Here is a 25,715-nt window from a genome sequence, read left to right as displayed (position 1 = left end):
TCATGATAATCTCAACATTCACCCAGAGTACTGTCACAAAGTTTCTTTCCTGCTTTGTCTTTTATGATGTTATTTTCTGAAAGCTGCTGAAACTCTGTAAGACAACTGCTTCTCTGACTCACTTTGCTTATGCTGTACCTTAAATATCCATCAGCAAAAATATCTTTCACACATTATGGATCAACAGCCACAGTTGCAATCACACTAAACACCATAAGAATTACCAAACAGAATGTAAGCGAAAACTGTGGCATCAGCATTGGCAGACTTACAGTATATAGTCTGCTACTGCCAATATACATTCCAAATCTGTTATACATAAAACAGCTCCTCCAGATCAGTCTAGTTGTAACTGTAATATTTAGCAGAAAAACACATGTATTTGCTCTCATGCAGTAGATTAGCCTGTGCAGGCTGAGTGAGCATTGTTTAACTGACTGACAGGCTAACTGACCTAAATTTGGCTCATGATGAACACAGCTTGTGCCGTGAGAAAAATAACTCTCCTCCTTACACAACTTTATTCCAGCTCAGTTGTTCATTTTGCATTGTGGCAGCTTTATGTCACCTCTTCTTTCCATCACATTGTCTTCCCTCTGCTGTCTGCAGTTGGCTGGGGGTCTTTTCCCTGCAGCTTTGTCACAGAATATTCCCACACAATATTATACTTAAAAGGCCATCAGACAGAGACATTCAAACTGTATACAGCCAATTTAATCCAGTTTTATACATCAGATACTGGGATGTAAATTATATTTTGTACAATAAATTAAACAATCTGTGGTATGATGGTGAAATTGGTGAAATTTTGTGCACCTGTTTTCTGACCAGACCTGTAATAATGATTGATTAATAGGTGATTGAGCCGATGGCATGTGAAGGGTTGAGGACCATCTGCATTGCATACCGTGACCTGCCGGCTAGTCCTGAGCCAGACTGGGAGAATGAGGCAGAAATAGTGACAGAGTTGACCTGTATCACTGTGGTTGGGATAGAGGACCCTGTGCGACCTGAGGTAGGCTACTGTGGAGTGTGTCTGTGTGTTTAGTTTTACTTTCAGTTGGTACTATGAGTTTGTGTGATCCACAACATCATAATGTAATTCTAATCTGTATTTAATAGAGTAACTGCTACTGCATTTTGAATTTTTTTTTAAAGGTGCCTGAGGCCATCCGTAAGTGTCAGCGTGCAGGCATCACAGTGCGAATGGTGACTGGTGATAACATTAACACAGCCAGGGCCATTGCTGCTAAATGCGGCATCATCCACCCTGGGGATGATTTTATCTGTCTAGAGGGAAAAGACTTCAACCGACGAATCAGGAACGAGAAGGGGGAGGTGAGTTTGGGTCTCAAGCAGGTAAACTTCTATAGCATTAAAAACATTTTCTCTTAAAATGAACCAAACTGGATAATCCCACTGACATAACCATTAGGATCTAGTCCATAATTTCTACTGCCAGTCAGTCATATGTGCACAGTTAGAGTCAATGAATATGGACTTGTGAATGCTGACACATTTTATTTAGTTGTGTTATTTGTTGTGTCATGCACCTACAAGTGTCCAGCCCATGTGAAGTTATACAGCACCAAAAATAACCTTATAGTGGCTAAACACATCTCAGACAAAAATAAAACTTTGTACACATAACATTAGATTGCAAACAAAAAATTTTGTTTTGTGTCACAAGCTACAAATAAAATGTGCCATTAATAAGGATTACTTTCTCAAAGTTTCTATTAACTCATTAGAAATGAGGACATTTTATCAAAAAGGGCAGCCTCTAAATCATTATCTATTGAACAATAAAATATAAATCAGTTGCTTTTGAATCACATTACAGGCAGGCCATTAAACCTGTTTGCTTCTACAGGTGTCACCTGTCAAATTAATGTAGTGGAGTTAAAAGTACAATAATTCCCTCTGAATTGTAGTTGTCTAAAAATATAGATTAGCACAGAAGGGCAAATACCTAAAAATGTGCTCAGGCACAGTACTTCTGGTAAAAACAAAAAAACACCAAAACATTTCACCTTAGTACTCCAGAGATGAGATGTCCATGCACATTGTTCTCTGTGAAGTGTCTTTCAGTTGTTCAGGCAGGAGTTACTCTGATAGTTAGACGTTGTCACCCTAGATCCCCATTGATATGGCTACATCCACTGTGCTGTTACTGTACAATTTTAAGGCTGGTATTTGTTTAGACATTGCTTTTATCCAACCCATCTAACTTTATCATTTGAATTTAACAGAATGCTGAAGAGGAAGGATAGCTGCTGATCAGTGCTGTGGTTTGGCACTTTTCTAAGGCGTGTGAATTGAAATTTAAATTAGAAAACTGTGTGTGTGTAACTTATCATTATGTGAGAGTGCAGTGTGGTTAAATTGATTGCAACAGAGCACTGTATAAGAGCCAATTTCACAGTGCATCATTCATTCTGTTCTCTCCATCACACCTGTTTGCTGTCAAATCTGCCAAACACTCTGGATCAACAGTGACATCTAGTGAAAAAGGGAATTGTTAATGGGTTCTATTGTCTGTTCATCATCACTTCCCCCCTTTTCTCTCCATCTAACTGACAGATTGAACAGGAACGTATTGACAAAATCTGGCCCAAACTCCGTGTGTTGGCTCGATCCTCACCAACGGACAAACACACGCTGGTCAAAGGTGAGTCTCAAGTTTATAAGCCTAAGCACACACACCTACATAGTCATTCACACACACTTAGAGCTTATTTTTCCTTCCTGTTTGTGTCCAGGCATAATTGACAGCAGCATCATAGAACAGAGGCAGGTTGTCGCAGTAACAGGAGATGGAACTAATGACGGACCAGCTTTGAAGAAGGCTGATGTGGGCTTTGCCATGGTAACCTGACATATTATTCACCATTAATGTTTATTTGGTGTTAAAACCCTTCTGTAGCTACTCATTCATGTGAATATAGATCCATTTTGGGGAATAAAATGCTCCTTGTTGCACAACTTTAAAAATGTGACTCTCTCATCCCACCATGTTTTCAGCAAATATATGTGTATTCTGAATTTATGATAACACATTCAAGTATATTTCAGAAGGAATTAAATCCTATAGATATCAAATGCATAATAAATGTATTAAAAGCTATGAATATGTTGTATTTGATTAGGAAAAAAAGCATTTCTTCGAATAGCGTGCGTTAGATACTGGCCACAGCTCTTACTCATGACAAGTGGTAGCACCTGGGGGCAGGACAACACGATATTGAGACGTTAGCACTCCAGAACAATTTGAATGCTTGAATGCTTGCATGAATCATTTCATGCGTCTCCATCTTCTCCTCACTCTGTCTCAATCTCTGTCAGGGTATTGCGGGGACAGACGTGGCTAAAGAGGCGTCTGACATCATCCTGACCGATGACAACTTCAGCAGCATTGTCAAGGCGGTGATGTGGGGACGAAACGTCTACGATAGCATTTCCAAGTTCCTGCAGTTCCAGCTCACGGTCAATGTAGTGGCTGTCATAGTGGCCTTCACTGGGGCCTGCATCACTCAGGTAGACAGATCTATTAATAAACATACATGCTGACACACATGCATTCCTCCACACACACATATAACAGACACACTGATGTCACTTCTGTAAACATCACTCACCCTATATCTGCTAAGACAACGCGACTGCTAAAATGCTTTTTATGCATTTTTACATCAAGCTATACACTTACTGTACTGTACTACCATATAGTTACTTGGCAATACCAAAGGCAACATGAGCTTGAACCAAACTGTGTTGCCATAGTAACTTATGCTGCACAGTAACCCTGTAAGGAGCAGCTTCTGATCAGGCTCTAGGAAAGAACCAAATCCTCTTCAACCAGCTAAGGAGAAAAACCAGCACAGACAAAATCTGCAGTTACATTAATCTGAGAAATGTCACACTCAAGAACTTATTATTTTTACTTTCATTGATTAACGAATGAAAATAAATGTTACAATCAGTATTTCACTTTATAAAACAACGGTTCTAACAAATATTGTAGGAAGTATGTTGTTGCAGTATCATCAGTAATACATAACATTTACTGTTTGCATCACTGCCACCAAATATGGTGATAGATCTTTAAGCAGGGGTCCTTGCAAACAGGTGTCATTTATTAACACGAATATTAGTGAAACAGAGGCTGTGTCCTAGAGAGATACTGTGTCCTCAGTGTCTATAGCATACACATTACTTTCTGATAACAGTCCTACAGTGCAATGCGTTGCATTTTATAGATGTGAAAGTTGAAACTGTTTCCAACTCTCCACCTGTCAGTGATGATACAATGATTACAATCACAGTTCACACAAACACACACACACATGCTTCTGCTACTTGACAGTACAAAGTCGCCAACTGCTTACGGACCTAATTACACACACCTGTTCAGTATCACTGACTGAGCAGTTAATCTGCACAAAAAGAACAACAGAAAGAGATGCATACAGTACATCACTATAGTACACCTGATGTGTTCTTTTGATTCTATAATTTAACTGATAACTTAAAAAAACAGATTAATTAAAACATTGGAGTCAAATTAAGCATTCAACACACAAAAAAGTTGTTAATGTTGGAACTGGGAGTCTTGTGGAAAGGGAAGGAAGCAGCCTTCTTAGTCACCAGTCTTGGGGTTTGTGGGGTCAGATTCATTTGAACATAGTTCGTGATCCCTGCCTCTGGTCGCAAATTTCTCTGCAGGACTCTCCTCTGAAGGCAGTGCAGATGCTGTGGGTGAATCTCATCATGGACACATTTGCTTCTCTGGCCCTGGCCACTGAGCCCCCCACTGAGGCACTGTTGCTACGGAAACCATATGGCCGGAACAATCCACTCATTTCACTGACCATGATGAAGAACATCCTGGGCCACGGAGTATACCAGCTGGTCATCATCTTTACGCTGCTGTTCATAGGTGGGCACGCACACACACACACACACACACACACACACACACACACACACACACACACACACACACACACACGTGAGACAAGTATTTTATATTTTATTTTCTAATGAAACAACCAGAAATATTTGATCCACAGATAGAACTGAATTTACATGAGCATGCTTTTAACCAAAAAACAAGCAAAGAAACAGATACACAGCCATCTTAGCATCTACATTGTTAAGATGTTTATTTGTCCTGCAGCATATTAAGCACACTAATAAACAACACATTTTACATCTCACCTCCTCTTCTTCCTTTCTCTACTCTCCAGGCGAGCGCATGTTTAACATTGACAGTGGCCGCAATGCTCCGCTCCACTCCCCTCCCTCTGAACACTACACCATCATCTTCAACACCTTCGTCCTCATGCAGCTTTTCAATGAGATCAACGCTCGCAAGATCCACGGAGAGAGAAATGTCTTCGATGGCATATTTGCCAACCCCATCTTCTGTTCTATCGTTCTGGGGACATTTGCTGTGCAGGTAAGGTTAACCCCTTGATGACCTTTAAGTTGAGTTGTTGTTGTTTTCCTTTTCCTTTTTTAGATTAGTTTTTGGTACTTTGCTCTTGTTCTACTGTGATGGTAGAGATGCAGACAGGAAATGTGGTGAAAGAGAGAGAGCAAAGGTTGACGTATAGCAAAGGTCCCTGACTGGAATCGAAGCGAGAACTGTGCTGTTATGTGTTACAGTGTGCCTTAACCACCACCAGATGCCTCCTCCTACACAACATACCACTGAGTTGTGGTACCTTGTTGTAAATTAGCTGTACTTAAACTGACTGAGCATCTCTAGCACCAAAAAACAGTCCAGATTTTTTTTTGGTGTTGACTGAATGGCTCTCAGCATGTGGTATGTTAATGGTGTTTTTTTGCTGTTTAGTTTCAGAGGGCTGACTCCATGTTGGATTGTTTATATACTGAATATATTTTACTCTTAGTGGCCACTTTATTAGGCTGAAAATCTAATCTTTACAATGATAAAAATGTTTTTCTGTTTTGATCCACACTATCAGAGAAGAATTCATTTAACTATATGTTTGCAGTGGTGATGAACTGGACTGGATTATTTCGAGAGGTGTTTCTAATATTTTGCCAAACTCATTTACACATATTACCACAACCTCAATAATAAATAGAGTTAAAACCACTTTAAAAGTTTTAACAAAAACTGACTATGACAAGCTTTGTCAAGGAAGAATATGTGGCAAAGCTGTTGTACTGGATTGTAATTAGACTGTATAGGTGTACCTAATAAAGTGGTATGATAGTATAAATAGTGACTAAATATGTAACACCAGGGTGATTCGCAACATTTGAGCTTATTTATGGACATTGTGCAACCTCTGTCTAAACCTCACTGAGGTTACAGGAAATACTCTTATATAATAGTCAGCAATGCTTTGTAGAAATCCACAAGAAGTAGTAGTGGCAGAGAAGCTGTGCTAATGCACCAAAGACTAAACTGTGTATTACATAACATTTTGTTATTTTTATATGACATTTGTTCAATTTATACAGGTTTAAAAATGTTTCATGTGATTGGAGTGAGAGAGAGACAAAGAGACAGAGAGAGAGAGATAAGTCAGATGCCCCCCCACCCCCCCCAAGAAAGATATAATTACTGGGCTGTATATGATACACTGTATGGTAGTCTTGCTGAGATTTATGACGTGCAACGCAATGTCAAGATGATAGTGTCACTTTGATAAACCTTGTTCCTGATGTAAATGATCATGTTGCTATTTAAAGTGATGTCTCTATATCCACAGAGTAGACCTATAGGAACACAGTGTTACTGTGGTCTAGGTTCAAAGACACAGGTTAGAAATAAACTGCAGGGCTAGGTTTATCATGTTGGAACCGTTACTATTACAGACTAGTCCCATAAATTAGCTTACTGTGTGTAAACTGGAGGGGAATGATTGCTATGACTGATGTGGGCCATGTCTTTCCAGCTCAGACTGTCTGCATTCACTTTAAGGCATCATAGTAACACCACACCATAATACAATTTTGCTGGATTTCATGTTGAATAGATTAAATCACTATGAAAAATGCTCTTGAGAATGATCCTATGCTTTGATTTATGTCTATAAAAAATCTTTGCAAACATAGGACTTAGAAAGGTTTTTATAAAGAAACTGAAAGTAACTTTGATCAGAGTCAAAGTGTAATTCTCCTATAACACTGCAGAGCCAGAGATATCATCTTTTTTTATTCCACACATGCTTCTTCCTTCTCAACAACCTGGTGTCTACATTACCCACAGTGCAACATGGCCACTGAAGGTTAATTCTGAGATTCAGGAGTGTTATGTTAGTGGTGGCTAATGTAGCCTGAAGCCTGTGTCCTCATGCAGAGATGAGGAGCAGGTTACGGAGGTTTGGTGAGCTCACTTCTTTTTAACTCCACACCTCCAGTTTTTTACTTTTCAAATTTGTTGTCTTCAGACCCACCAACACTGATCCAGAGACATCATTCAAGGACATTATTCAGATTTCACACAGCTCCATCTGGAGACACTAAAAGCTAGTAGTAAGCTACACCACTTTTTTCATTTATACAGTAGTACTCTCCAACACCTGGAAACACACCTTGGTGTGTGAAATTTGTAGAGTTCCCCTTTAAGGGCTGACTGCAGTGACTTGTGAGTGATGCAAAATAAGCACTACAGTCATGATCAAATAAATGAGATACAACATGTCCATTAGTGAGCTTCAGGGGAATTTTACCTTTGAACAGAGCCAGTTGTTTCCAGTTATATTTCCAGTTCTTTTATGCCAAAGTAAGCTACCCACCACCTCACTCCAGCTTCATATTTAATGGACAGGCATGAGAATGGTATCAGTCTTCTCATCTAACTCTCAGCAAGAAAGTGAATAAGTGTATTTCCTACCTTTAAATAATTGTTAAATAATTGAGTGTTTATATGTTGTATATATTCTTAATTCTAAGAGTGAGAGCAAACACATGAAGATTGAGCATACTGTACGCACACAGATGTTTCCTTTTTTTGATGCAGCAAGGACTACAACAATAATGTCACCTTGTACTTCCTACTTCAAACTGTGACAGACTAGAGGAGGTGTTTTTTTAACTGTAGTTTGTTGGTGCAGCAGAGATAGATGGTGCAGTGCTGGTTTCTCTCTCCGTGACAATAATGACATCCCTCCCTATGTTTCTGCTGCAGATCGTGATCGTGCAGTGGGGAGGGAAGCCCTTCAGCTGCGCCCCTCTCAATGTGGAGCAGTGGCTCTGGTGTCTTTTCGTGGGAGTTGGAGAGCTGCTCTGGGGGCAGGTAAGCAGCTCTTCAGCCTGCTGAGTCAAAGCGTACTGAGCAAGTGTGGGCTGACAGGCCTGATTTACCTAGAGTTTCCCCTGAGGTGAGGCTAAGGAAACATTTTCACACTGACTTTGCTAACACTTCTGCTCTATTCTACTCTGTGCTGAAAGTGACAGGACAGTTGAAATATTCAGTTTTAATGTGTTCCATTGTGTGTATGATGTTTTTTGTTTTTATGCATTTTCTTTGTTATTATTATCATTGGATCTTTGTTTTGCTATGGATCTCCCATGAGCTGTGTAGTTGATAAAAGATTGAATGAATGAATGATAGTTAGAAAAGCTCACAGCTGCATACTAAAGCATCATACAAGCATCTTCTTGTCAGATGACAGTGTAACAAACCTGTCTTCTAGGTGATTGCTACAGTGCCGACAGAGCGGCTTCCGTGCCTGAAGGAGGCCGGGCTGGGCCTGGAGCCCGGGGAGGAGGAAGGGGAGGAGCTGGCAGAGGATGAGGAGGAGATCGACTGTGCTGAGAGAGAGCTGCGCCGGGGACAGATCCTCTGGTTCAGAGGCCTCAACCGCATTCAGACTCAGGTATTGTTTGACTGGACCTCCAAAACAAATCCTAACTAAAACTCTTTCACAGGAATACAGACATATCCAGACACAGCAACCCCTCAGCCAGAGGCTTCACGTGGTCATGACACATAAGCAGTTTGTTTATGATGAATTACAGAGAGATGGGGAATAAGCTAAAAGACACAATACGTGAAAGACAGAGACAATATTACTGTCTGTATCACAAGTAACAAAGGAATCTAAATAAGAATGTCCAATATTTATACTTCAACCTTGTGCTTTATGATAAATGAAAATTAGATTTAGAGGGGGTATTTTTCCTGAGCTGTGTAATAATACTGCCTAAATAAACTGCCAGTATCATGTCCTACAAACTAAGATAAGAGACTTCTGGGAAGAAAGAAAGAACTCGTTTTAGAGATATACTGCATTATTGACTCTTCTGTGACAGATAAACAATTTTAATTAAGTTTAAACACTGTATCTTATTTGTTCAGTCTCACTCATCTTGTCTGTGCTCTTGTCTGACTTGTGCCAAACATAATGACTCCAGTTTTTTCTCTCCAACACAGCTAACTGTTCTGCTCTGGGTTCTCTAACTTGGAAATGGTATTTTAGATGCTTGTAGACATCATGAGAAAGGATTAAATGCTGTGAGTGTGTGTGTGTGTGTGTTGCTGCAGTGGTACTTGTGTGTATGAGTGTTTACGCATTGTGTACAGGCTATTGCAAAGTACACAGGCTGTTGATTTGCTTAATTACTTTAACTGATTGATTCTTGTGCTGCTTTGTGTGGGAATGGACAGTAAGACAGCAAAACAGCATCAATATGAATGACAGACTGCTAACAGCCTCCTATGCAGCGTCAGAGAGTCAGTCAGACTCTCTGCTTAAGTGCCTGTCTTTGTGTAAAGTGGTCAGTTTTTCATCAAGAGCATTTCGTCTGAGTGTGCAGACAAGAAATACACATCCAAGCACACACTCAACCTCATATACACATGGAGTCCACCTCTACAAACTTGTTTGTCAGTAATGTTCAGAAAGCAGTTGTGATGCCCATCACTGTTGTACATTTGCCATCAAAGGGAATCAAAATGCTGTTTCTGTCATTTCTGCTGTGACAGGAAAAGGGACCGCAACACACACACACACACACACACACACACACACAAGCACACACACAAACACATACATGCACTCAGACTGGCCTTTCCTGCCCCCACTGAGTGCTGCTGTTTTGTCTCTGTCCTGCAGATGGAGGTAGTGAGCACGTTCAAGCGAAGCGGTTCGTTTCAGGGAGCGGTGAGACGGCGCTCCTCCGTGCTCAGTCAGCTCCACGACGTAAACACTATCTCTACCCCCTCTCACGTAGCTCTCTCCACTGCAACAGCCAATACCAGCCCAGCCCCCGGGAGTGAGTCCGCCGAACGCATGTACACACATGCACACACATGCACACACACACACAAAGACGCACATACTTGCCTACACACTTGCAGTCACCTTCTCCCTCTGTCACACACCCATTCTTGACACAAACACACACTCTGCTGCACGGCACGTGGACTGCAGTATTTTTACTCTCTATGGTTGTGTCCCTTCCGGCTCGCTCGCTGCTCGTGTGTGTGCAATGTCTCCTCTTCTTTTCTCCTATTCTCCCCCTCAAACAGCACCCAGTCCTGACCAGCTGTGTAGTTCTGGTCTGATCTGGTCTGGTCCAAATCCAGTCCCGGTCCCAGTCCAGAATCTGTTTTGTTGTTGAGTGTTGGTCGGTGCAGGAGGCGGTTTGCTGTTCTCTCTCTGTCTGAGGTGTCCTGACAGAAATAGAACAGCATTGTTTATGAAGAAAGAAAGTGACTCATGTTTAGAAGAAGAAAAAGGAGAAATTTAAGCACTGAAATAGTTTTATTTACTCTGACAAGTCAAGGATGCATCCTAAATTTCAGGGAGCAAATGGCAACTCCTCCTGCACCATGTGTTATTTCCTGTCTGTGAATGAGGTCAAGCGTGGTTACTGTGGTTGACCCCAGCTGTAAATCTCTAATATAAAGGACTGGTGTCATTTCTTTTATCTAAAATTCAAGATAATATAGCATTGCTGTAACAATTCTGTGACTCCTATTATACTGTAGAAATGCGATTAGATTTCACTGCCATAGAATTCATACTCATTACCAAATGGCTTTCATATGGTTTCTGCAACTCTCTAAACTGTAAACCTTCGAGTATAAAAGCCCCATACCACACTGCTGTTTCCAAGACTTCAATCCAGAAAAAGTTTCCTCCTCTTCTATTGCTCTTGCTCTCTTCCTTCTTCTTCTGCTCCTCTCACTTTTGTTTGGTTCTGCAATTGTTGTCAACTGGTTATATTTTTGTAACAGTATTTCCAGCTCCAGACGTCTCAAGTTCGGCCCCCCTCCCCGATGTCTCCAAAAAGTCCTGATTTTTCTCTCTGTCCAGTCTGTTTTTTCCTCTCTCTCCATCACAGCTTCTCTCCTCTTTCTTCTATATTTATGGGATATTACAGGTTCCCTGTTTGCAGAAATATTCTGGGAAATGTGTTCTAATTGTTCTTCATAAGTAGAGTTGTTCATTTGTAGAAGTATTTAGATTTTACCTGATCTAAATACAGGCTCTTGTGTAGCATACTGATAAGATTTCTTTAGTAGATTTCTCTTCATTTTTTTCTCTTTTTCTCTTTTTTTGTATATTAATTTGTCCTTTACCTCATCCCTTTTTGTCATCTTTCCATCTCCTTACTAGAGTAGCGTCCACCCCTCATGTTTTCTCTTGATTTCTTTGTATGTCAGTTCTGCGCGTGCCTGTTTGCAAGTGTGTTAATGTGTGTGCATTTGCTGACATATCCGAGAGCCGTAGTTTGACTTCTGTGTGTTTCTCTGTCAGTGTGTGTGTGTGTGTGTGTGTGTGTGTGTGTGTGCGTGCGCGCACCTGTGCTTGTATGCCTGTGTATGAGTGTGTGCATGCATGCGTGTGGTTACGCTTGTCTCTTCATTTGATTGTCTTCATCTGTCTTCTCAGTTGCTTCTCCTTACCTTCCTTGCTCCCTTCCGTCCATCCTTCCCTCCTTCCATTCCACGCTGCCCCCACCCCCCCACCCCGCGTTGCTCCATCACCTCTAGGTGTAGATACAGAGAGGCTCAAGTTGGCGCTGCTGACACCTCACTGTTGTGATCATTCTGCACAGACATTAGAAGTTTCCTGGGTGTTGTTTATGTACTCTGGAAACATCCTTTTCTCCATCACTTTATAACATGTAATAAAGAGTATTACATCATTATTCAGAGCTGGACATTGCTGCAACATTGGCTGCCTGATAGAAAAGACAGGTAATAAAACAAAGGTGTTGAGGCAGGGATATACAGTCAACATATGGAACTAGGGTTCACGTCCCACCATCGCTAGCTAATTTCTTGCTTTTTCAGTTCTTTTTCCTTAATTTGAAGAGCTTCTTGGATCCAAATCTGTTACTCAGCAGCAGTATGACACATACTTGGGTTTTGTTCAGTACCTGGTGATGAACCTAGTGGATCTCAACTAACAAATGGGACAAGGAAGAAATGTGAAGGAGCAGGCATTAAGTTTGAGTATAATGTGACCCAGTTTTGCTTCTCTCAGTCTCTTCCTGTTGTATTGAGGCATCCTGTAGTCAAATAAAATGTGCAATTGTTCCTCTTTGCTTTAGCTTTCAAGACGGGGTTTATACAAAAAGCTGAATTCAGATAGTGTCAAATTTCGAGCCACAGAGAAGTGCACCAGACTTGATAGGACTGAAAGGATGCATCTGGTGATATTCTATAGTTTTCTTATTATCAACAAATCCCATGAAAATACCAAAACCAACAATGAATGCATCTTAATAACACATATTGCCCATTTATTCAAGGCCTGATATATCTTATTCCTCTGTCACAGAGCCCCATGGTTGTCCAGAAATTATTAATAAGTCTTTGAGTTAAATGTTAATGTCAGAATGCTAGCAGCTAACATGTTCACAATGACAGTACTAAAATGCTGATGCTTAAGCAGGTTTAATGTTTATCATGTTTCACCATTAAGCTAACATTTGCAAAGTAGCACTAAGTGTGAAGTACAGCTGAGTTTGATGGAAATGCCGTTAGTTGTGCAGGTACCTGGTCATACTAGAGAAAAGAAAGAAAAGTTAACACTCATTAAATCCTGAATGTCTGTGATTCATACAGTATCTGCATAGATATTTCAGTTAGTCCAAAGTGATGACTGACTGACACTAACATCCATGGAGCAATCCCACAAGCATAGATAAAAACACATCAGTGAGTCACACTGTTGCAATGGGTGACTTGTTTCCTAATTACCATGAACACACACACTGTAATTTATTTTGACTAAATCCTACAGCACATACACTGTCCTGCTGCTGTAAATGGCCCACGAATGCACCAAAGCCTTGACTGAAAATTGTCCTCAACAAATGCACAGTTTCTTCTGTTTGAGTAAAATTGGCTAAATTTACATTGACCAACTGTTTTATCAAAAACATTTATGACCCATTTTAAAAGGTTTACATCTTCAGTGGGAACCTAGGGGGGCGGATTGGGGCTGATTGCTACAGACAGAGTAGTGAAGTCAGAAAGAATTAAGAGATGGACTGATGCATTGTTGGTTTTGGTCTTTATTTGGGATTTGGTGACAGTACCATAAATACAGAATATCACCAGCATTAACCATTAAGTATGTTGCAACTGTCTGAAGTCTGATGATATGGTCTGATGTGGGGATCCTCGAGCAACAAACACACTCTATAAATGATTGTCTATGTGTTCTCCCTCTGCACTGATGCTCGTCCACAGTTAGCTTCAGGGTCATTACTTTACTCCACTAGCCCGAGTTCTTTGAAAAGCAGACCCAGCCCTCATACTTGGCACTGTGCCCCGTTGCAGTATGATGTGCGTAAGTTCTGACGTCGACACCATCACCTCCCTGACTTTTATACCTTTACAGCCAAATCTATCATCACTGGATAAGGAAAGAGTCCAGGGACATCTGAAAGAAACATTTTAAATATTAAACAGATATTAAAATGATATAATTAGATGACTCAGTTTCATGCTGTCATCCACCTGAACTGTGCTGGACCTTAGTGATCCCTCTGGATCTTTAGGACTGATCTATGGATCCAGTTTGTTTTCATTTCAGACTGGACTGATTTCATCTACCTGCAATTACAGTTAATTAACATTAAGAAAAGAGATCAGTATGAGAGTTGATTTGGTCAGGAAAGATAATCTCAAATGCATCGTCTGCTCCTCAAGTCTTTGCTTAAGTTCCTCCCTATTTAAAAAGAGGATTTCAGCCTCTTCCCTCAATTTTTGCTCCTTAAGTGGGATGTGAGTAGGAGAAATGAGGAGGGTATGCTTTGAATTGGCAGAGCGTTGCTGAGGTGTTGCCATGGATAGAGCTCAGTCATCACATATCAAAGGGTGGGTGCTGCTCAAAGTTGGGACACACGTTGAGAAATGGGTGCCATTAACCAGTCACCTACCTCACAGCTTCTCCCTGTCTTTATGTTGCAGTTTCTTCTCATAAGCAGTTGTTTTGCACACAGCAGCCTCTCTACCTTCCAGTGCCTATTTCCTTCTCGTACTTTAACCGTCATCGTTTTTCCATCAAGCACTGCTGAAAGAGCCGACAGGGAGAGAGGGAGAGAAAAAGAAAGTGGGTGAGAGAAATAATTAACACAGCAGTGCCCTGACCTCCTGGCCTCTCTGGTCACACTGTGGGCGTTATATACTCGAAAGTTTACTCTTTCCATGGAGACAAAATGAAAACAAACCAAGCGCTGACGAAGTGAGAAAGTAACATTCTGAAACCTTCTCAGTCTGCATGAGGTGTTTTTCTACTGTCTGACAGGCTCTTTGGAAAAACAGATAAGCACTGAACCTACTGCTTGACCGTCTGTCTGTTTGTCTGTACGTCTGTCTGTCTGTATGTCTGTCTCTCAGTCAGTCTATCATATATGCCAGAGTCATATATAGAGACTTCTCCTAGTTTGGCCAGCTGCAGCACTGATCTCCATTCAGCTGCCTGACCATCCACCTCTCATAATCACAGTTTGGACTCCAGTCGGTGTTGCAGTCGACATAAAGCTTCTTCTCTTTCTATCTCATGTGGCCAAACTGTCTCTATGTAGGGCTCTGCCTGCCTGTGCCTGTCAGTATATTTGCATTGAACTGTCTCTGTTTCTTTTGAGCTCATGCTGCTTCTTTTCCTCTGTTTGAGCTTGGGGGAAGGGTGCATGGACCAACTGCCATGGCAAAGGAATATGTTTATGCACGCATACACCATACACTGCATAATGTACCTTGAAGTACACTCATGGACCCCACTCTGGTGTGTGTGTGTGTGAGAGAGAGAGAGAGAGAGAGAGAATGAGAGAGACAGAAAGTGAGCGAAAGTGACAAAGATCTGATTCAGCATGACCTGGCTGCCTCTCTATGTGTGACAGGGCTGACGCCTGAGCTTTGCTCCGGCCTTTGAACCAATCACCTTCTGTTTCTAGTAATCTAACCAATCACATACTGTTCTAACCTGCTGATTCTCTGTGATGTCACCTTTCTGTTTTGCAAGACTTGTTTTTTTTATATCCTGCAGCAACTTCATTATGAGCATCATCATCATTTCAATCACTCTGCTCTCCTCTGTCTCTCACTGCTGCATGGCCGCAGTACATTTTGCACATGTGCATGTGTGTGTGTGTGTGTGTGTGTGTGTGTGTATGTATGCACAGAGATGCTGACTGACTGACTTGCTGTCTGGCTGTAAATGTATTTGCGTGTATGAAGCAGCTCTTTTTTTTTTAACAAACAGCATCCATGAATGACAACGGTCTGATGTATGCAGGCATCAACCTCCAAGCTGCACGATGTGGAAACAACTCAACTGTTGGTTCACTCAGTTACACTGCTGCTGCATGCATGTTTGTGTGTGTGTGTGTGTGTGTGTGTGTGTGGTCACTGCTATAGGTTCTTGCCAAATTATAATTTTATTGTACATTAAACTAACACACTCACCATTCCTGCTTCTTTTCCATTTGTGCCTAACAACAATCCTCATCTGTGTGTATGCATGCATGTGATCCAATATGCTGAGGTATGAGTGTTTTCCTCACACGTACTGTATCAACCCCCTCTCCCCAAACACACACACATACACACACACGTGTGTACACACACACAAACACACACACACATACCATGTGTGTATGACGTGAAGTGTCTGCAGCTTCTGTGGTCTATGTGATGGTAGCTACTGAATGCTCTCGTCTTGTGGGGTCTGATTGGTGTATGAGAACTGACAAAGACATATCATTAGCCAACTCATTTTACAACACTTTTTTGTTTGTTTGGTTGGTTTTTCACTTTTGTCTGTTGGGGACGTACAGGGTCAGGTGGACTCTGTTGAAACTGAAGTAGTCAAGATGTTTACAATCAGATGTTTACAGTTTCTACAAAATATATGCAGTGGCCTTTAAATTTGGTGATAGTTCCAAACTCATGCCAAGATGTTGTCCTGTCTGAACAAAGTCATAAATGTTATCAGATAAATTTAGCTCAAACCTTGTCCAAAGATGTCTTTCCTGAAAAGGCCCCTTGTCAACTTTCTCACATGAGAAAACTGGTTAAAAAAAATGATTGCCCCAAATTGTGTTATTATCACATAATCCTTATGGTACTATTTAGATTATTTGTGTTTCAGAACTTTCCCTCTCTGGAATTTAAATTTCCCTGTTACTAATAACCAGTCAGATCCTGTGTGTGACATCTTGCCACCAACAGTGTGGAGTGAGGGTGTTTCCATAGCTATTCAACCATGCCACGTGCAGTTCTGGCAGAGTGTACTGGTGCCTTCAAGCTCACTAATTAACACATTTTTTCTTTAGTGATATAATGCAAATTATAACTTCTAGCCCAAAAACAGTCAACATAAACATCTGTAGGAGCTAAACTTGTCTTTTTTTAACTGAGTAGTTTTTGTACATATTAGATCAGCTTTTAATTACCCTACTTCCAGTCTTCATGCTAAGCTAAGCCAAATGGCAATGTAGCATACTAACATGATATCAATCTTCTCATCTAACTCAAGCAATTACATGTATTTCCCAAATGTCAAAATATTCCTTCAACTTGTTCTCCAAAGGACTGTTGCACCTTGGCCCCATCCATTTTGATTCAGTCCAGTCAAGGAGATTATTTTTTAGCTCTTAGAGCAACTGAAACACCAGTGTGACTGTCATCTTGTGTAAACTGACTGTAGCCACCTGGCCCTGAGTGTCCGTCCGTCTGTCTGTCACTTTGTTTGTCTGCTGGAGGACACAAGTCTGTCTCTCTCTGGGTTTCCCTTGTCTCCTTTTCCCCTCTTTCTTATGTCTGACTTTCTCCTGTCTCTTTCCTGTGGTCTCTCTCTTGTCTTCATTCCTTTGGACAGATGCGAGTGGTGAAAGCATTCCGTAGTTCGCTGTATGAGGGTCGGGAGAAACCGGAATCCCGCAACTCCATCCACAACTTCATGGCCCACCCAGAGTTCCTCATCAACGACCTCATCCATAACATTCCGCTGATCGACGACACTGACGTGGACGACGAATCAGAGCTCAGCAGATACCAGCACCTGCACCCGGCCCTCCGCAAGCCGCCACCCCCTCCCACCCAGCCCCAGCCCCCGGCCCGCACCCGCCCCACCCGCCCCTATCGCCAGTATAGCCTCCCGGTGACCCCATGCAACCGAAACAATAACAACAACAGCAGCAGCAGCAGCAGCAGCATCAGTTCAACAGTCACCCACGGCAACAACAACAGCACCAATGCAGTTACTCCCAGCAGCCGGAGCCCCCATCACCACTACCAACACCACCACAACCATCATGGCAGGGACAGGCCGGTGAAACCCTCTGCCCCTCACTTGGCCCATCTCTACTGCGTGGAGACCTCCTTATAACTGAGCTGAACGTGGGTCGGGGGGGAGAGGAGAAGGAGAACGGAGTCTTGGGTAGGGGGAGGAAAGGGGAGCGGAAGAGAGGGCTGAGGACACACACATGACATTTTCATCCGTTCTCCCTTAAACAAGCTAACAGGAGGGAGTGAAGGACGAGGGAGGTACAGGAGGGAGTGGACAATGGCTGGATACTTCTGCTCACAGCTCCCTGAGAACATTGCGACTTTTCCCTCCCTTCGCCCTTGCTCTGGCCCTCTTAGTCTGACCCCCTGACACAACACCCCCCCCCTGCCCCTCTCTCAACCCTCGAACCCACCACCCCCGTCCGTCACCCTCCCTGAAGAACCTGCCCACCTCACCCCGCCTGACCTCACGCACACTCGTCACACAAACGCACAGGTCTGCTCTCGCTGTGTTGTCCTGAGCGACGGTGGGTTGGGTAGGGAGGGGGGACGGACATCCAACAAAAACGACATCCCTCAGTGCTTCAGCAGAACAGGGCCATGTGGCTATGGGGGCTGACTCACTCTGTTTCTATCGGTGTTCATCATTTGTGTTGTTATCATTACCTACCTACCTGCTATGGCACCATTGTCACCACCACCATCAATTATGTGGCTCGAATCTACAGCCACGTTAAAATCACTACTTTGCTTGCGATATAAGTAAAAGGCTTTGTTAAAGCTTTAACTAGACTTCAGTCATTTCCATCCTCTGATTTTTTTTTTTTCTGAACATAATGGTGCTCATTCATTTCTTTCTTTGACATTGGTTTATTTATTTCTTTTCTTCCCTCTGTTTCTTTAAAACATGTTTCTTTCTTTCACTCCTCTGTCTCTTTAAGTGTGTGTATGTGTATTGTCTTGTCTCTTCTGAAAAAAAAAAACAAAAAAACAAAAACATAACAAAAAGAAATGGCAACAAAGATCCTGTTCATTTAAACCTAATAGTAAATAGAATGGCTGCAAAAAACAACTAAAGGAGGGGGGAAATACGCACGTATGTCTATACATAATTTCAGTGCTTGGGAAGCGACAACACAGAACTCTTCATGTTCACTGTTCTTTCTCCAGCCCCACCTGCCCAATCCTTGAATGCCGCCCCATGAGTCCACATGACCTGTTATCTGTAATACTGTCCATCCTGCTATGAGATGACACAGTGTGTGTAATCTCACATTGATTTTGATGTATACATGTATACATGCAGTAGCCCCATACAATACTAACTTAATTTTCAGCCTCCTGCCATGTTGATGAAATGATGTAAATGAGTAAGTATGGGTAACATGTATGGACGCCATCTGGGGTGAGGCCACGGGTGACATCCTCTTCCGGTCTCTTCATTCCTGTTTCGGGTCTCATCATCTTCTCTCTTGCTGTTCCTCGGCTCATTTTGTCGTTTCCTATGCTCACTTTGTCTCATCTCATCCCTTCTGGTCTTTCGTCGGTGAGTGTGTGTGTGCACGTCAGCTTTTCTCGGGAAAAAAAGCTGGATGCTTGTGAAGCATTAACCCTTTAAATGCCATCAAACACACAATGCACAGGCGATGGCCCTTTAAGACTAACATGCACTCACTTCAAACCCACTCATGTGCCACTGGGTCTTCATCACGTAACAGTGCCCTCTCCATGAGTATTGTGGACAAAGAGATTGTTTCATTTGATCTGTCTGTCATTTTTACAGACAAGAAAAAAATATCACTGTTTAATGTTGAAAATCAACCAACCACTGGAGTGATCAGGCCCATGTCTAATGTCAGTGTTCAGTTTTAGCTTTAGGCCCAAAGCCCACTCAGCTCTATCAGGTACGACCAATGAGAGCGTATGTGTCATGTCTGTGTGTCCTATACTGTGCATTCCCCATCATCATGATGTACACTAAATTGATTGGAATACCTTAAAGGAATTTTAGAATTTTAGAAAATACGCTTATCTTCTTTTTTGAGAGTCAGATGAAAAGATGGACACCATTCATGTCTGTACACTATATATGAGGCTACAGCAAGCAGTAGGTTACCTTAGCTGAGCACAAAGAGTGGAAACAGAAGGAAATACCTAGCCTACCTGCCTACTGGTACCTCTAAAGTGCAGTAATTAACATGTTATTTATAACATGTTATAGCTTGTTTGTATCTGTAGGTCTTAAAGTCTAGTAGTACTGAATCCACTTTCCTACCTTAGAGGTGCTGTTGGAATGATTTTGATACTTTAGGACAGAGCCAAGTCTTTATGCTAAGCTAAGCTGACCAGCTGCTGACTGCAGCTTCATACTGAAAGGACAGACATGAGAGCAGTATCAATCTTCTCATCTAACTCTTGGCAAGAAAGTTGGTGAGCATGTTTCCCAATAACTGCTGCTTTAAGACATATTATGTTGAAGCTGTCCAGTGTAAAAGGACATAAAACACTGCATGAGCACCCCCCCCCAAAAAAAAGAAGAAAACCACAGGAAACACCTGGATAGTCTCCCATATGACGACGGGCGCAACGCTTGTGACATCACATTACACCGTCACCTCGCCGAACTTCCACCTTGACATTCCATGTGACATACATTCCAGACGACTGCATCACATTCCAGACTGGGTGTGAGAGTGCCCTCCTGTTTCCCATATTGCACTAGGTGTGGGTGAACCGCTGACTTCATGTTGCCTCGGAGCGTGACTGCAATGCAATGCAAACCTGGGCACCCCCTACCCCCACCCACCCACCTTCCCCTCTCCCCGGTTACCCCCTGTTAGCTTCCCCCGAGTTATTGACTGGTCCCACCGCCAGAGAAAGTTGAGGGCAGACAATATGCAACAGACTGCCATATCAACACTCGTTCCCAGCCGTAGGATTAGAAATACCGTCTAACAGGGATGATAACACATGCAAAACACAGCGAGAGAACATGTCTGTCCTGCTAGTTCTGTTCAGGATGTGCGCAGGGCTTTCTGGGAACACCCTTTCCTGTACAGAACTCTGTCTTGAATGCTCATCATCATCATCACCACCCTGACCCGACCTGTCTGAGCGGGCGGGTGGTGACATTGTATTGGTCTGTCTGTTTTGAAGCATGCATTTGGCATCATTAATGTCACTCTTTATGTGTTGGTAAATCATTTAGGCTACTGTCACTACTGTGTGCTATGATCTCTCCACATCTGCTCTCCTCCTCTCTCTCTCTCTCTCTCTTTCTCTCTCGCTCTCCTCTCTCTCTCTCTCTCTCTCTCTCTCTCTCACACACACACACACACACACAAATCCTGTTCAAGTCTAACCTATTCTATTTCAGCACCTCTTAGCACAGCTCTCTCAATGCTTTCTGCAGTATACAAAAACACACGGACACACATACATACACCAAACAACAGGGGGATAATCTACAGTGGTGTAAATTTGACTGTCCAGTTCCAACCATCTCTGTCCATCCGTCCAGCCACGTTACATCATGATGTTGTGAAACAGTTTCACAGAAGGCAAAACACAATATGAAAAAGAATATATTATATTTATCAAAATTATAAATTGTACAACTGCACCACTACTGTACAGATCGCCCAAATGTGCACATGTGCATCTTTGATTTACAGGTACTATGTTCCTGTTACACCTTTTTTTATTTTCGATGTTTCTTTCTTTTAATCCTATTGCTTTTTGTAAAGAGAGGAACAACAAAATGGAAGCGCTTGTATATTATTATTATTATTATTATTATTATTATTATTATTATTGATTTTCTCCACCGGTGCTCCCACTGATGGAAAAAGACAGTTGCACATTCTCCTGAGCATATTCTGAGGGCTGTGTTTTCTGTCCATTGAACAGCCCCTGAAGTGTGCAGAGGTGTGGAGATGCCTATAGGTCTCTTAAGACCAGAGACACCACTCTGTAAATAGAGAACAGGAGATACAAATGTACCTCATTATGATCTAAAGGACTGGACAAAGTGGGGACCCAGGGAGGATGGAGAACTGGAGGGTGATGCAGAGCTAGAGACTGCAGAAGTGCAATGCATCCATGCGTTGTTTAGGCTGCTCTTTTAGATCTGCCACAAGTATTTACTGCCATGTTACAATGGGAAGAAACTTTACATTATTCATTATACATACTGTTGTAAATATTGTGTGTGGAATGGTCCCCCTTCTTGCACAATGCAGTGCTGTTCTGCAGACAGAAAATGCAGCCTTAACTGTGCTGAAATGAAAAAAGACCAAAAAAAAAAAAAAAAAAAGCAAACATAAAGACTATTGAATATATTAAAGAGTTACCTGCCTGTTATTTAAGCGAATAAATATCTATATATGAGAAAGAACACACCTGTATACTGTAGACTAAATCTGTATGGAAATCTAAGAGAATTTAATGGGAATTAAGTCCAACACCTTTTGTCTGTATGAAAGAAAAAATACATCAAAGTATTCTACAATAATAACTTTGACAAAGTCTGTGTGGTCCTGTGTTGTTTGTTCACAATGATACCAGACTGTCCTTACTTTTTAAACCTCAGGAAAGTGTTGTTTGAGAGTTGTTTTATTTTTGCTCATCAAAAGGCCTCGTGGGTAACTTTAACCTGACCATGTCAAGATCACCTGAAATCCCAAACAGACCCTCAATAATGTACGCCATTCAAACAAATATGAGTTTGTTCCTCCATGAAAATGACATTTTCTGTTAAAAATCACTCTCCCTCTAACATCTGTGTTTTTCCTTCCTACTAGTATAATAGTTGCCATTTCTAAATGCTTTTGCTGTTTAGGAATTCTGCACGGTGACAGATTTTGGGGTAACATATACAATCTTTGCTAATTTTTGGATCCCTTTTGAAACTATATATAAAGTAGATTTTTCCAGTAATTATGAACAATTGTGATGAATGAAAAATTCTAGGTTCTAGATGCCTCCAGTGGTTTAGGGCAAACTGCCTCAGCCTTCACCCATCTACAGTGCATTTGGAAAGTTTTTTTCAAGTTTTGTTAAGTTGCAGCCCTATGTTGAAGTTTTAAAAAATGTATTGATCCTCTCATCAATCTACACTTAATGCCACATAACCACAAAAAACAAGTTTTTAGAAATGTTTGCAAATGTACTAAAAAGGAAAAACTGAAATATCACATTGAAAGGCACAGGAGTCTACATAATGTCTCACCAAGGCCTTGTTCCCTCGAGTGCTCAGTTTGGCCATGTGGCCGGCTCTAAGAAGAATTCTAGTTGTTACATGCTTCCTCCATGTCAGAATTACGGAGGCCACTGTGCTCCACGGAACTTTCACTGCAACAATTTTTTGTAGCCTTACCCACATCTGTGCCTTGACACAACCTTGTCTCTGAGCTGCAGGTAGTCCCTTTGACCTCATGGCTTAGTTTTTGATTGGTGTTGTCTGCTTTTAGACCTTATATAGACAAGTGTGTGCCTTTTAAACACATCCAATCTATGGCCTCCAATCAAGGCATGGAAAAATCTTAAATAGGAGGAATCTGAGCTAAATTTCAACTGTCATAGCAAATGGTCTGAATACTTGTGTCAATGTGGTATTTCAGTTTTTCCCTTTTTAATAAATTTGCAAACATCTCTAAAATTCTATTTCACTTTGTCATTATGGGGTATTGATTGTAGACTGATGAGAGGAAAAGGACTTTTTTATTTTAGCATAATTCTGCAACAGTGAAGAGTGGAGGCCTCTGAATGCTTTCTGAATGCACTGTATATATTTTTCTAGTTTATTTGGAGACATAAATACAGAGATCTAAAGCAAACCTTCCTTTAGAATGCAAAAATAGTGACAAAACTGATTTCAGCCTTTTACATACTAAAAATGTTTTCCTCTGGTCACTCCTGCTGATGTTTATTTGAAGAAGCAGATGCATCATTACTGTTCCACCAGCGTTCTTCCTGATTCGTAAGCTGTTTCAGCATCCATTACACTCAATGCACATCTTGCCCAGGCTTCTATTCATTCATCCTCTTACCTCAATCTGTGAGAGATGACTTCCATTCACAGGTGACCACTGGAAAGGTGTTCTCGCGTCTCGTTTCCAAACATCCCTAAGTGGACTTTATGTTGGTCAGGTAGGTGTAAATTCATTTTGGTCCATAAAGCAGCTTTGATGACTGGATAAACCCAACATGTTATTTTCCAGTCTAACTGGAACTATGGTGAAATGGCCTTTGTCACTTTCACTGAGACATCTTCCAGTAGGTGGCGTCTCTTTGCTGATCATACCTCTACAAAGAACTGTGACGACTTCAAACCAGTTATCTTAACCCTCTATCCATCCCACTGGTTAAAGGGGACTGTCACTGGGAGATCAAGTATGCAAGTTTTCCCACTCTGGATATTTTGACCTATCATAGTTAGGGAAAAAAAACAATGTTTGTTATCTTCACGTCCTTGGAGGTCACAACAGTGTAACAGCATGAACAGCACCAGGACGCCGAGACTGAGGCAGCTAACAGCCGTCATTCATTTTTTTAATGTATAATGTAACCATAGCAGATAAAATGAATACTACATGTCCACTGGTTTGCACTTATTAATCCAAGCAACAAAGGCTATATTGAGTTACTTTATTAGATCCATACACTGATGAACCAGAACATTATGACTAGTACAGGCATTCTGGGTGGTCTCCAGGACCATACGTCATTTACCATCACTAGGATTTTCTGTGACTTGCAGCACAGGGGTCCTTCTGTAGGTTTTGGCCACAGATGATGTGCCAGTATGTGGTTTACTCACATCACTGTCAGTAGGTGTCACCACCACTGAACAGTAGCAGCCCACATAATTTCAAGCCAACTGTCAAGTCAGTTTTATTTGTACACTGCCAAATCATAGCAGGAGTTATCTCAGAGCACTGTTCCTTTAGAGCAAGTCTTAGACCATATTGGTCACAATATTGTGGTCATAATCTTTTCATTCATCGTTTTATGTACATATGATCAGTCCATTGCTTTTGGCACCAGTAAACTGTGAATAGGGACATCTATTGATGTTTAAGATGTATTTGTAACTACACCCTGTACACCATATGCTATATAGGCATAGTAAATGTTTATATTTTGTAAGATGGTCCAAACACCTCTCACATTTGGAAATGACGCAGAGCTCTCTACCTGGACTTATTGTAAATACTTTCAACAACCGAGACCTAACAAACACACAGGAGATGAACTCTGAGGTCCCTTAGCAGCCCTCAACGCCTACTACAAATTTCACAGTATTGCAGTTAAACTATTACAAAAGGGTCAAGATCAGTTGAGCCTTCAACTTAAAATGATGATATGATACTATTTATTTCTGCTTCTCTACAGGCCAGTTCTCATCCGAGATGTTGCACCAATGTAAAAGCCAGTGTGGCTAAATTGACCCTCTGGACTAATCTGCTGCACACACCACCGTTACTAAACTTCAACATCATCTAATCAACATCTAGAGCAGGATGAATACTCATCCAGCATCTGAGATGAAAGGCAGGTTTCCCTGTTAACTGATGTCAGTTGATGTCAGCACAATAGCCTCTCAGCAGTTTACTAGTTACTCATTGGTTTCAATGGAATAACCCAAGTCATTCAATCATACTGTTGTTTAGATGTTTTAGCCCATGTATTTCAGGTCAAACGCCTGTTACAGTGTGGCTGTCAATTCACCAAAACATATACATACACAGCTGGGCTTTCTTTTTTGTTAGATACGTTTCTGGCAACAAGCTGACTTTTTTCTGAATGTTTTATCAAAGTCAACTTACAGACTCAAATCCCTCTTGATTTGTATATATGCAGTCACAACAAACAGCATGTTCAGCATGTTCAGAATCTCAGACATGAGTCAGCCAGCTAATAGCACTGCCTTCATGAGCTTTGTCAGGGGAATGGGGGAAAAAACTAACCCAGA

The 25,715-nt window shown here is 41.5% G+C and overlaps 1 protein-coding gene across 4 annotated transcripts in view; it reads left to right on the top strand.

Annotated features, from left to right (window-relative positions):
* atp2b3b (ATPase plasma membrane Ca2+ transporting 3b) overlaps positions 1-22,269 on the top strand; it is a 45,971-nt gene extending 23,702 nt beyond the window's left edge. For 2 of the 4 annotated variants that reach the window (XM_018700152.2, XM_018700153.2), the window contains exons 16-25: positions 857-1,015; positions 1,159-1,338; positions 2,584-2,671; positions 2,763-2,869; positions 3,346-3,537; positions 4,726-4,939; positions 5,250-5,461; positions 8,171-8,278; positions 8,679-8,861; positions 17,331-22,269. In XM_018700152.2, coding sequence (XP_018555668.1) covers positions 857-1,015; positions 1,159-1,338; positions 2,584-2,671; positions 2,763-2,869; positions 3,346-3,537; positions 4,726-4,939; positions 5,250-5,461; positions 8,171-8,278; positions 8,679-8,861; positions 17,331-17,840 — 1,953 coding nt within the window. In that variant the 3' untranslated portion in view covers positions 17,841-22,269. Of the gene's footprint in view, positions 1-856; positions 1,016-1,158; positions 1,339-2,583; positions 2,672-2,762; positions 2,870-3,345; positions 3,538-4,725; positions 4,940-5,249; positions 5,462-8,170; positions 8,279-8,678; positions 8,862-10,100; positions 10,261-17,330 lie in introns of all 4 variants that reach the window. The other 2 variants (XM_018700155.2, XM_018700154.2) reach the window with 2 other exon arrangements.
* The last annotated feature ends 3,446 nt before the right edge of the window (positions 22,270-25,715 follow it).

This window comes from Lates calcarifer, linkage group LG6 (assembly GCF_001640805.2).
Source record: "Lates calcarifer isolate ASB-BC8 linkage group LG6, TLL_Latcal_v3, whole genome shotgun sequence".
NCBI lineage: Eukaryota > Metazoa > Chordata > Actinopteri > Centropomidae > Lates > Lates calcarifer.
The sequence above is the reverse complement of the archived record's forward strand: the minus strand, read 5'-3'. Positions and strand labels throughout refer to the sequence as shown.